Raw genomic sequence first — 13,933 nt, forward strand, 5'->3', positions numbered from 1 at the left:
AATGTGTCTTTTTGGTCAAAAACCTATAATTCCAAAACTACTTACCAGATTGGGCTGAAATTTAGCAGGGATGCATCTGTGGGTGTATAGATGAGTGAGTGTTAAGCGTATGAGCTATAATGATCTCATAACTATGCAAATTAGGTGTAAAAATGCACTACAAGTAACGTACGGTACGGTAACACATTCAACAAGTTAAGTTCCCTGACATGAATGACAGTGTTTGATACAAATGTTATGTGGCTGAAGAGAACTGTAAAATCGATATACACTTAGAGATTTGTTTATTCTTGAATGATGACTGTGAACCATGTAGTCATCTCAGAGCATGCAGTGATGGTAAATTCATGCAGTGCACTGGAAACCCCTGGAAAATGAACGTGATTGATTGACATTTCTGTCTATGCTCTAGCCACCCATTCATATCATTCAGAACACTCCTAAATGTGAAATGGCAAAACTATTTTCAAAGTCTTTTGCAACGCTGGTGAATCAAAATTCTCGCTAAGCTAGACATTCAAATGATCGTTCTATGATATACTTTGCCGACAGAACATGCATATATGTGGAGTCATGAAGGGTGAATGGTTAGCATGACCGGCTTGGAATCTACAGGTTGCAGGTTCGAGCCCTGTCACTGCCTGCTGTTTGTTTCTGAGTGGCTAAAGTTCTTGGGCAAGATTTGAACCACGACTGTGCCTTAGTCAACCCAGATGTATAATTGGGGACCTGGTAGGATGTAGGTTGCATTGTGAAGGCTTTAATCCTATGCGCTGAAATGGCTGCAATGGATTGTATGCTCCCCGGGGGTTGAGGAAGACTAAAGGGCCGTTGTGCCATTCTGATCCTAGCCAGGGGAAATAATTGTAAAGCGCTTTGAGCACGGCATGGGAAAGCGCTAAATAAGAACCCAACATTATCATTATTATTATACAATTAACTGGGTGCCGCCATGTTTGTCTTGATCTTGCATACTATGTATTCTACCATGTACTCCAGTCATCATATCGGTGACATAACATGCACAGCAATATTGTAACAGTAGGTCTGTTAACAAGATTATTGTAACACTGTAATGAGTATCAAGGCAGAAATTGTTACACTATTTGAAAGTTCGACATATGGTTCGGACCACTGGCACTCGAATAAATCTGTATGGTTTTTTAGTACAACTGAACAGAGGTTCAGTAGTGCTATAGGCATCGCCCGGCATCTGTCTGTCTGTGTGTGTCTCTGTGTGTGTAAACAACACTTAAAGTCAAAAACCACTGAACCGATTGCCATGATGATATTTGGTGGGTCCATTACCTTGGGTGTCTAGTCAGGAAATTGTTCAAATGAAAATGATCGCATCAGAAATGTGCATTTTACGTTTCAAAATGTGATTTGTTGTATTATAAAATGCTTTGACTTCAGCCTGGAAATGAAAAATTCTTGTTTTATTGATGCAATGAAATCATTAAATCTGTTATGGGCTACTTCACATGTCAGTGTCAATGGCGTAAAGATTAACATCTGTCTAAGGTTGCTTGTCAACCTAGGCCTGTTTTTAGCACAGCTGAATTAAATCTTAGACACTATGCTTAAAACAGGTTCATATAAATGCACAATCCTTAGGCATTCAAAAAACATTATACAAAGAATAAGGAGTCACACATTTTATGGGGAAAGAAAAATAGTCATATCAAGACCTGCGTGATCATACTGTGTTTGGCATGTTAAATTTCCTGCATGTACCGATTGCCATGATATTTGATGGGTGTATTACCTTGAGTGTCTAGTTTGGAAATTGTTCAAATCAAAATGATCTTACTACCGGTGTGTGATGCGGGTCGAAAAATGTATTTTTGGTCAAAAAACTTACTCAAAAACTATTGGGCAGATCGGTCTGGAAATTGGTGGGAACATTTTTAGGGGTGTGTAAGCATTCAAAATATGTTTGCAAATGTGCCTAGCAACAAGACCACGCCCATAGCAACAGCCAAACGGTGAGGTATTTCACAAAGATAACCACTGGGATTAAATGACAATTGAATAAGCATTCAAAAATGTATGTAAATTTGCCTAGCAACAAGACCACGCCCATAACAACAGCCAAGTCATCTCATATATAACAAAGATAACAGGAATTGATAGACAAATGAAAAACAATTCAAAAAATGTATGCAAATATGCCTAGCAACAAGACCACGCCCATAGCAACAGCCAATCAGTGGTGTATTTCACAAAGATAACATGGGGATGGATAGACAATTGAATAAACATTCAAAAAATGTGTTATTTGCCTAGCAACAAGACCACGCCCATAGCAACAACCAAATAATCACATATATTGCAAAGATAACAATAGGAATTGATAGACAAATGAATAACCATTCAAAAAATGTATGCAAATATGGCTAGCAACATGACCACGCCCATAGTAAAAGCCAAATGATCACATATTTTGCAAAGATAACACAGACACATTCAAAAAGTGTATGCAAATGTACCCAGCAACAAGACTACGCCCATAGCAACAGCCAAGTGATCACATATATTGCAAAGATAACAGGGATAAATAGACAAATGAATGTGTGGCTAATCATTCAGCAAATGAACACCTATTGTTAGCATGGATCAGCATATGGGAAAACATTTTTAAAAACTGTACAGTTGTGCTACAACGCCATTGGCGCTATTTAAAAAAAAATGTATAGTAAATAAGTGGACCACAGTTTCATCATATGAAACCACTAAACACTTCATTACTTTGCTTAAAACAAAATTGCACAGTGGAAGAGATGAACAACAAACCACTTCTATCTGTTACAAAAACAAAGAAAAAAAACAACAACAAAATAAAAAACAGTGGAGCTATTCTGACTGATGGATGGGTCACTTGTTGTTCTCATAATGATCTAGCTTTTGCCTCATGGGACATAATAGGCATTTATGTATATTCATGAATCCTAATCACTTAGTTTCTTCAGATAAATGAAGATGCATTAGTTAACAATGTTGTGATTGGTGAGCTTTCTCATGATACCCTTGGCTTTAAATATTTATACATTTATATACATTTATCTACCCCATTCAAACACTGCATCAATATTTACTGCATATCTCAAAAACTAAATATAAGATGCCATTCAAATGACTATCTTCATATTATCAGTTGCAAACTTTTTTTAAAACCTTGACATTTGACCTCGACTTTCATGATCAATTATCAAAAGGAAGCTATTCCATGCATATTGCAAAGACATTTAGATGTTACCATTTGTAGCTCCGCTGTCAGCGAAAGCTGAAAGCATAGCTTTAGGTATAGGTGGGTATTGAGGTATAGAGAGTAGAGTGAATCATAGGTGTCCGTCAAACTTTTATATTTTCACTATCTACTCCGAAAGTGACAGTCGGAATTCTTCGATATTTGGTGTGAATGTTCCCTGGGGGGAGGCTATTCAGATTTGTTCATGCCAAGTTGATCTGTGCCATTTTCAATTTTTTATGATTTTTTTTCCAAAAATGACATTTTCATCAACTCCTCATAAACTTCAAGTCAGATTGCTTTGATATCTGGTGTGTTGATGCACAGGGGGTAGCTCACTTAGATTTGTTAATTTCAAGTCAGCACGTCTTCTCTTCTATTTTTTATGATTTTTTTTTTTTGAAATTTGAATAAAAAATGAATATGTTAATGAGCATAATGACCGACGCCATATTGGAAATCAGTCCGCGAGACTTTAGGTAAAGTGCAACTTTTCAAAAGACACTATTGACGTCAAACAAGCAATGTAATATGTGCTATAGTCTTAATTCTACGCATTGTGCACCCAAATGACAAATATTTGTTCGAAAAAGGTTTGTAAACTTCAAATCCAATTCACACACCACCCCTCCTACAGAATGGTTCATTCCAGTATATGCACCTCAGCTCATAGCTCATGATCATTGTGAGAAGTCTTCCATGCCTGAACTGAAGTGTTTTTGACAGAGTCAGTCGTCAATAAAAACGATAATACTCTTTCTAAAATTACCACATTTTGAAAGGGAAAGTACTTTGTGGTTCATTTATGGAGTTTTGTTTTTGTACGATCAATATTGGTGGCAAAATTACAGCGTCAAAATTGCCGATGTGGTAATGCACGTAAATCCCAAGTACCCGGATGCACGAGGGACTAACCCAGAAGCAAGTCGTTGTCAGCCATACGTTACAGTGCAGTGGTAACATCGTCCGAGAAATCGCTGCGTTCAGTGTCATTATTCACAGAATTGTTGTTTTCGAGTGAAACCCCGTCTTGAATTGTATAACTCTAACAAATGAAGACATGTCAAGTTATATTTTGAAAGTTGTATCGCTAGTTTGAGACGATTTTCTCACGTACTATCGGGGCTTACTTGGACTTGGACCTTACTCCAGTTCATCGGGAAGTTTAGCCAGCCCGATAATTCTTTCTGGTTTAGTTTACAACACTTTTGATCGCGCAGATTTTGTTGTTGTGATGAAAAGAAATTAAAAAAAAGATCACTTCAACCATTTTGTTGTGTTTTCTTTATGAAAGGTAATCGAACATGAACGAGTGTTACCACTGTAACCAGGAGGGTCTATGCTGTAACGTATGGCAAGGGTTCGACATACACGCTGGTCCGCTATCCCGCGAGTCTAGTAACTTTCTGTAAGGATCATGTACCAGTAAAGGTTACTAAAATGCCCATTGTAGGTAGTCCGACGGGATAGTGACTTTTCGATAGGTATATCAGGGAGCTCAGAATTCAAACCACCGGCTATATGATGAATTCACGGTCATAGTAAAATTCATTTGATTTTTAATTTGCTATTTTGACCAACTCCGGTTGTCTATTCGCGATAAAATTACGATTAGTTTGGAAACGGGGTAGATTTTCTATGATTCCGTGTCATAAAAGCATGCATGTCCGGGATGCACGAGGGACTAACCCAGAAGCAAGTCGTTGTCAGCCATACGTTACAGTGCAGTGGTAACATCGTCCGAGAAATCGCTGCGTTCAGTGTCATTATTCACAGAATTGTTGTTTTCGAGTGAAACCCCGTCTTGAATTGTATAACTCTAACAAATGAAGACATGTCAAGTTATATTTTGAAAGTTGTATCGCTAGTTTGAGACGATTTTCTCACGTACTATCGGGGCTTACTTGGACTTGGACCTTACTCCAGTTCATCGGGAAGTTTAGCCAGCCCGATAATTCTTTCTGGTTTAGTTTACAACACTTTTGATCGCGCAGATTTTGTTGTTGTGATGAAAAGAAATTAAAAAAAAGATCACTTCAACCATTTTGTTGTGTTTTCTTTATGAAAGGTAATCGAACATGAACGAGTGTTACCACTGTAACCAGGAGGGTCTATGCTGTAACGTATGGCAAGGGTTCGACATACACGCTGGTCCGCTATCCCGCGAGTCTAGTAACTTTCTGTAAGGATCATGTACCAGTAAAGGTTACTAAAATGCCCATTGTAGGTAGTCCGACGGGATAGTGACTTTTCGATAGGTATATCAGGGAGCTCAGAATTCAAACCACCGGCTATATGATGAATTCACGGTCATAGTAAAATTCATTTGATTTTTAATTTGCTATTTTGACCAACTCCGGTTGTCTATTCGCGATAAAATTACGATTAGTTTGGAAACGGGGTAGATTTTCTATGATTCCGTGTCATAAAAGCATGTGTTGTGTAGTTTTCGAAAAGCACACCCGGTGGGAAAGTCACCCAACAGACGATCTCGCGCCATTGCTGTACTACGTGGCACTTTATTCTGGCGGGGTGTTGCTTGAAAACGGGAATAGCGAACGATGAGCCAATCAAGTGAGACCTTTCAAATGTAGCTAATATTATAGCCAATAAAATTAGTTGTACGATGATATGTGTATAATAAGTCCTCTACACTGTAACAAGTAAATAGTAAAGTTGAAATCTTTGTCGCATGAATTCGTATTTATGTACGGATGCGTAGTCTTTCTGAACAGTAATTCTTAGATCAGTTAGTATTTAAACTTCGTTTCTGAGTTAATTATTCGGTAGGTTATTGACGAGCTCCCTTTGTAAAAACGCTGTACAAATTGGATGTCGGCGTTCGCCCGGCCACGTTCAACGGAACTAGTGAAGCTCAATCATAACAATGGTGGCTGTCAAAATCGAAGACGCAATTTGACCGTGTTGTTATTTCAGTGAGTTTATTCAGCAAGAAAACAACGTGTTCTATGTTTTTGTACTTCCTACATGATGTGATGATCGGTTTTTTTACCGGTACAACTTACAGCCTACAATGAAACTGCTAACTTACTTAGTAACACTGACCATGGATGTATTAGTGATACATCACTAATACATCCATGCACTGACACGATTCCGTGTTCCGTGTTCCGTGTTCATGTTTTGGTATTCAGTTTGAAAAATTAAAATCCTGAACTTTATTTTGCGAACGGTTTTGTCATTTCTTAGTAATTATAGGGCCGACTGTATCACGTTTAACGTTTATGTCAACCCGGAAGTACATAGACACGAAAATAGACGAAGTGACTTGTACATGTAATTAGTAACAAAATTTTGCTGTAACTGCTGGTAACCTTCAAATTTATTTATTTTTATGTTGTAAATACATTCTAATATGCACTAAGGACAACACTATAAAGACTTGCTCTATGGGAAGGTAATTTTTTGTCTTTTAAAAATGCAATAGTTAGATCAATGTGTACCAGAAATGTTATGTAGTATTTAAGCTAGAAATAAGACCACATAGCATCTTATTACTCCCCCCCCCCCAATTAAGACAAACTACTCACAGAAAGCAACAAAAAAAGAGAAGAAGCTCCAAAACATAAAAAAGAGAATAAAATTACAGTAAGGAGTTGATGATGCACAAACAACTACAAAGAAATAGACAGTTCAATTACAACAGTGTTTGAAATAAATATGGGGTTTGGAAAAGTGAATTAGAAGTAGAGCAAAAACTAAGAGAGATGAAGAGCCTAAGTGAACAAGCGAAAGCACTTAAAGATAGGACCACCAAATTTTTTGCAGGACTACTACGTTATCAATTTTACTAGTCCTGTGGGATAGTGACTTTTACTCCAGTGTCGAACCCTGTTGGCTGAGAATGACTCTCTTTCGGGTACTTGGGGATTGTCGCCGTACGGAAACTAAGATGGCGATTAATACATTTCTTCCCTATATATATATATCTACTACAACTAGTACAAGTTGAATGTTGTTGACTTGGTAAATTTGTTAGAAAATTGAAATTCAAATTGCCTCAAAATTATTTTAGATCCCTAGTTTATTTCATTCATCATTAAAATTTTCCAGGGTTAAAGCTGTAAGACACTGGAATTATTTATAGCCAACCTCAAAATCCTCTTTTTTTCTTCTTTTTCTTGTGTGCATTTCCCAGTCATTTTTTCCCTGAGATTTTGTGCAATTTTTCATAACAGTAGATTTTTGTTATAAAATGGTGACTATGGTATAAAAGTACAATACATTACCAACTTCTGTGTAAAATGTGTTTTATAGTGAGACATCATATGAAACCACTAACCACTATATTGCATCGCTAAAACAAAACTGCATAGTAAAGAGCTGAAGAACTGAACCACTTCTACATGTCACCAAAATAAAAAATAAAAAAAACAAAAAACAGCAGAGCTATTCTGACCGATAGGTCGCTTGTTAAAAATCTTTGGCACATTAAATAAAAACAAGAACACACATGTACTTATTTCATCCATTAGTCACACTATGACAGAAGTAAAGTCATGATGTATGTGTATGTGAAGACTTGTTCTTACCACATGTTGATTGGTAATGGGTTTTTTTATCTTCACAGGTAAACTTTAGTATGAAAAAGAAAAATCGGAAAAAAAGAGACAGTGCAGCTGCAATTGCAGCAATGATGATCCGACAGGAAGACCCAGAGAGCATTGAAATCCAAAGCTATGACAACCCTTTGTCTGTCATAGTTCTCAGTAATGAAAAGACAGTGATGTGACAATCCTTTACCTGTTGATGTAATAGTTCTCAGCAATGAAAAGACAGTGCTGTGACAATCCTTTGTCATAGTGGTATATAGTATTCAGTAATGAACAGACACTATTCATTATGGAACAAGATATACTTCCCATATGCATTGCATTTAACATGGCTGCCATTCTGAAGACAATAATTTATAGGTTTTTTTTATGGAGCTGCTGTGGTCCAGCATAAGTGAACTGATTGAGGTTCAGCATTATGAGGCATCGATAAGTGTCTGTGTGTGTAAGTGAGTGGATGCATATATTTATGGATATCAGCAACTCAAGTAAAAGCAACTGGGGTGCTTGCAATAAAAGTTGTACGTGATGTTACTTTCGGGGGCTAGCTGTTGAATTGTTAGGTCTAAAAAGGATTTTGGTAAAAAAAATAAACCTCAAAAACGACTTGGCAAGATGATCTCAGTAATAATGCAAATTAGGTCTTAAATTATGAGATTTTTGATCCAAAACCTGTACTTCAAAACTATTAGTCAGAATTTTAACAGTCTGAAAATTGAGATCTGCATATTTCTGAGAATGCCTTAATTAAGAATTGCTCAACACAAGATGACTCTATTGTTAATATGCAAATTAGGTCGAATGTGTGAGTTTAGGTCAAACCTTAGGTATCTATATCTACAGATGTAATAATTATATGATAATGACTTTAATTTCAGAAGAAAAAGGGTGACCCTGTTAGGTCCAGCCTAATCTTCCCAGGGGCCCTAAAGCAAATGTACACAATACAACAAAACAAGGTAACACACATACAAATTGAAAAACAATGAAAAGTATGATGATAAAAACAAGAGTAAAAGATATAAAATTACATAATCACAGACAATGTAAAACGTTAAAGAGATTCAAATAAGTATGAATTTAAAAGATTTTTTGAAATAAGTTAAGTTCATAATACTGGTAAGGTGAGAAGATAATATGTTTCAAAGTCTGGAGCTTTCAAAGCTAAATGACTGAGTAAACAGACGACAATTTGGAAGTGGCAAATACAAAAGATTGTTGTGCAGGAGCCGGTACTCATTTGATTACTGAGAGGTACATTAGACATTTAAAAATCAGAATATACTTGTTAAAAAAGAAATGATCTCTTTTCGAGTGGTAAAATATGAAGTTGTTTAAAAAGATCAATACTGGGAATCCCTTTGGATTGCATTTCCATGGTAGAGATATTTAAAATTAGTCAAATTGCGCGCTTCTGAAGTTTATATAATTTGTCAATATCACTTTTACTAGCATGAGACCATATGTTGCAACAAGTGTCAAAAAAGGGCTGAATATAACTAAAGTAAAAGTGTTTTAGTAGATACATCTAAGTATTTAGCAATATGACGAAGAGCTGCAAGATTAGAAGATACTTTGGCATGCAAATGTTGACAATGTGAATTCCATGAGAATGAAGCGTCAATGATAAGTCCAAGTGATTTTTCAACTTCGCTGAGGGAAAGAGAAGCGTTGTTACAGATAACAGAAAAGGAAGTGGGCAAAGAAAGGTTCTTTTTTGGGGGAATTACCTTTGCTTTAGACTTATTAGTATTAATAAGGGTTGTCGGTGGTCGAGTCAGGGTTGTCGGTGGTCGAGTGGTTAAACCATCCGCCTCTTACCAATGCGGTCAGGGTTCGAACCCCGTACAGGGCTTGATTAAATTTCCCTACTGTAAGTAAGAAGAGTGTCGTTCAGTTTGACTCTGCCGAACAACGCAGGTTTCCTCCGGGTACTCCGGTTTCCTCCTGCATTAACACTGAACCCGTGGGGGATGGCCCTCACTGGACTTCTTGGGAGACAAGCGTTCAATGCTTAAAGAACTATCCAGTATAAATAAAGATTATTAATGATCATATGGTTTTGATTACACCAGGTGTGAACTTTAGACAGATCATCGTCAATAGTTTGATTTACTGTGGAAATATCAGGGAAGGAAGAAGAGTAGAGTTATTAGCATAGGTATTAGTATGGCAGTGTTCAACTTCTAAATGGAGGTCATTGATATAAAGAAGGAATAGAAGAGGACCAAGGAAGAATTGCTATTTTTTAAAGGAAACAAACTTTTCTGTCCTTAAGATATGAAGTGAACCAATTTATAGCCAAAGAATCAAAGTTGTAGAGTTTAAGTTTTTGAATAAGCAATGAATGGTTAATAAGATCAAAGGCCTTAGAGAGATCAAGAAAAATGATACCACTCCAGTTATTGTTATTTATTGCAGTATTAACTGATTAACGAAATAAGTGAGAGCAGTCTGACAAGAATGACCGGGACGAAAGCCTGATCGAAACGAATAAAGATACAAACTTTGATGAGCGTGGGATTCTAAAAGTTTGGATAAACAAGGCAGAATAGAAATGGGTCGAAAATTGGAGCATTTATCAGTAGAATTACTTTTATGAAGAGGAAGCACCTTAGCAATTTTCCAAGCAGATGGAAAATGATTATTGATTATGCAGAGGTTAACAATTCTAAAAATGTGTGTAGCAATATAAGGAGCTGTAGATTTCAAAATCTTAGCGCATATAAAATCATAGGGTTGACTTAGAAATATCCAAATCCAGAAGGAATTTCAAAACATTCATTTGCAAGATAGTGGAATTCGGAAGCTGTAATGAATGTCTTTAGAGTCAACAAAATTATTTAACTTAGTGGAATCAAAAGTCTCATGCATAATGTCTTTGTTGAGAGCATCTGCAATGTCAATGAAATGTATGTTAAAAGCTTCGGCAATATCCATTGAAGATGTCAGCTCAGTGCCATCAAGATATAGCTTTGAGGGATTAGACGGAGAAGACTTGGGATGAAGATCATGAATGGCTTTCCAAATATTGATGTTGTGGGATTTGTTGGCAATAAGCTTAGATTAATATTTTTTCCTGAGGGATGATGTAAGCATGTTTACGTAGTTCCTTTGTTTCTTGTATTCAACAATATGATTTGAAGCTTTCAACTTGTCTCTAAGGTTGCGCGCATAATGAAGTTCATGGGTATGCCATGAAGGTAGATTTGCATAATGAACTCACTTGAATTTATCATTTGAGTGGAGCATGATTGTTGAAGATACCACAGAAAGTTGAAATCCAACTATTTAGGGCAAGTTCATGATCATTTTTAGTTTGCAGAGTTGACCAGTCTGCTGACTTCAGGTCACTAACAAAGTTGTTTTCATTGAAGTTACGTTAGCATCTGTAGGTGATAGTTTTATGGTCCGATTTTCTGGTTGAATTGATTTTTCTAACTGTCATAATGGGGGAATGATCAGAGAGTCCATGAGATATTGTTCTTTTTTTTAGAATAATTTGTACGGTTGGTGGTATATATATGATCAATTAAGGTAGAAGTAGTATCAGTTGTTCTGGTAGGTGTATCAGTGAGTTGTTTGAGACAAAAGTATTCAATAGTAGATGTCCATTTTGCATAGTTGACTTAGGTGAATGCAGGATTTTAAACAAAGTCTCAGAATGTGTTTATTTAAATTTTTGATTTCCAAGTGGTAGCTCTCCTTCCAGATCTTGTGTATATAAACATGGCATTGTCATCATCATCATCATCAGACCCAATTTCTCCTTCAACTTCATCAGAGTTGGAACTAGCTGTATCATCATTCTCACTGTCACTGTCATCAGATGACAAATCACTCTCACTTTCTTTAGATTGATAATAGTGGCATCTTATAGCCTCAACTTTGTCTATTTTGTGCATTTCTGCCACAGCTGGAATTTCATAGTTGGAAAGGTACTTATCAATTTCTTTCACTTTCAATTTGGAAATGTCACCGTTTCTGACAAGCGCATCCCAGTCATATTCATTAATTTTTTTCAGCACGTTGCTCCCTTTCTTTCATTCTTTTTCTTTCCCTCATAGAGGCAAGTGTTCTCTGTTGTTCTAAATGAAGGATTGCTCCCTTTAATATCTCTTTCTTGACACACAGTTTCTTGCTCAATTCGTCAAGTTTCTCAACATTTTTACTTGACACTAACCCTTTACTATACAGATGTTTTAGTTGTGCACAGGGTTGGAAGTCATCTGGTGGTCTTTCACTACCATCATCTCTTGCTCATGGTGTTGAGAATACATCCATATAGTGTCAAAGTTTATTTATTTATCTTTATATTTACAAGTAATAGTATATTCATGCAAAGTGGAAAAGTATGTGCAAAAAACTTATTTTACTTTTTCTCTGTTAACTCGGCTTGTGAGATATTGTCTTCTGTTACACATGTAGCAGACGTTGCCAATATGCTAATTTTAGGAAATATTTAGAATGTGTTATTAAAAGTTTGTGTTGAAAATTATAGTCATACCTTGTACAGAAGTGTTTGATACTTGTCACGTATGTTTTAGTGCAGGTGCATCTTTTACATTTTGATGGCAGGCTGAGATGAATCTTTTCCAACTTTTTTTTTTAACTTCCAAGAGCTGCAAATGTAAAATGTTGTCTGTCATATTTGTCTGTCATTTAATACTAGTAAGAATTTACATGAAAAAGTTACATATCATTGTGATAACCACAAACCAAAACACAGTCATGTCACAAAGAATATTTTCAGTATAGTGTAAAGGTAATTTCACACATTAAATGAACCAAATTTCAGTAGATAGTAGTGTGCATGAAAGACACTGGTATTTTCAGACAAAAAACAATCTGTACCACTCAATTCACCCATTTTTATTTATCATTACATTAACAGTTTATTAAAAGAAAATTAAAATTTGACTTTTTGTTTTTCATTTTACTAACTTGTGAGTAACTGTTGTTTGTAGCTGTTGTTATTATTGTTGTTGTTGTTGTTGTTGTTATTATTGAAAAAGGAAGACCAACATTTTAAAAGCTCATTTTCCCATGTTTGAAAAGTCATGTCAATTTATTTTCAGGTACCCCCCCCCCCCCTACAACCCATAACATTTTTTCAGGTACCCCCCATACACACACACACTATCCATATATTTTCAAGCCCCCCCCCCCCCCAACAAGTTTTTGTGAAAGCAGCCTTAAGACAGCTTTTGATAGTGTTTGGCATTTAGGATTTTTCTCCAAATTATCAAAACAAGGTTTCCGTAGTAAATTTTTGAATATCATCAAGTGTATTTATGATAATATTCAGTCTTGTATCAAACTCTCAACTGGTTATACTGATTACTTTTCTTCTCGTATTGGTACAAGACAAGGTTGTAATCTAAGTCCCACACTGTTCAACCTATTCATTAATGATTTGCCAATGTTACTTCACAGAAAATGTATTGATCCTCCCATTTTGCTCGATAAGAAAAATTACCGATCCTTATGTTCGCTGATGATATTGTACTGTTGTCAACTTCTAGTCATGGTTTACAACATTCACTCAGATTACTTGAATCCTTTTGCAACAAATGGCAACTAACAGTGAGTCTTAAAAAGACAAAAGTTGTGGTGTTCAATGCTAATTTTAAACCACTTAAATATAGTTTCTTTATTTATAATGAAAGAGTGGATATTGTTGCATCAAACACTTATTTAGGTATTTCATTAACCCCTTCAGGAAATTTCAAAAATAGTGGTTTTGAAGAATAAAGCTTTGGAGCTCTGTTTGCTTACACTAACGTACTGAATACACATAATGGAGCTTCAGTTGATGTTAAATTGCATCATTCTCTTTGACTCTTTGGTCAAACCAATATTATTATATGGATCTGAAGTTTGGGGTGCCTACATATTCCGAAGAGTTGATGTTGGCAAATTCAATGAATACTTTCTTAAGCCTGTGATGAATGATATTGAATCAACACACAAAAGCATGCAGATATATGCTTGGAGTTAACAAAACATCATGTATTCATGCATGTTGAGGTGAATTGGGTCGTTTTCCATTATTAATTACTGTTATTGAAAATGCTGTCAAATATTGGTTTCGGTTAAAACAAGTTAA

At 35.9% G+C, this 13,933-nt stretch overlaps 1 protein-coding gene across 1 annotated transcript in view; it reads left to right on the top strand.

Annotated features, from left to right (window-relative positions):
- The window catches only part of LOC144440776 (uncharacterized), a 141,095-nt gene extending 128,384 nt beyond the window's left edge, over positions 1-12,711 (top strand). Inside the window, exon 16 of the mRNA XM_078130155.1 lies at positions 7,842-12,711. Coding sequence (XP_077986281.1) covers positions 7,842-8,003 — 162 coding nt within the window. The 3' untranslated portion in view covers positions 8,004-12,711. The remainder of the gene's footprint in view (positions 1-7,841) is intronic.
- The last annotated feature ends 1,222 nt before the right edge of the window (positions 12,712-13,933 follow it).

The sequence above is a fragment of the Glandiceps talaboti genome, chromosome 10, assembly GCF_964340395.1.
Source record: "Glandiceps talaboti chromosome 10, keGlaTala1.1, whole genome shotgun sequence".
NCBI classification, from domain to species: Eukaryota; Metazoa; Hemichordata; class Enteropneusta; family Spengelidae; genus Glandiceps; species Glandiceps talaboti.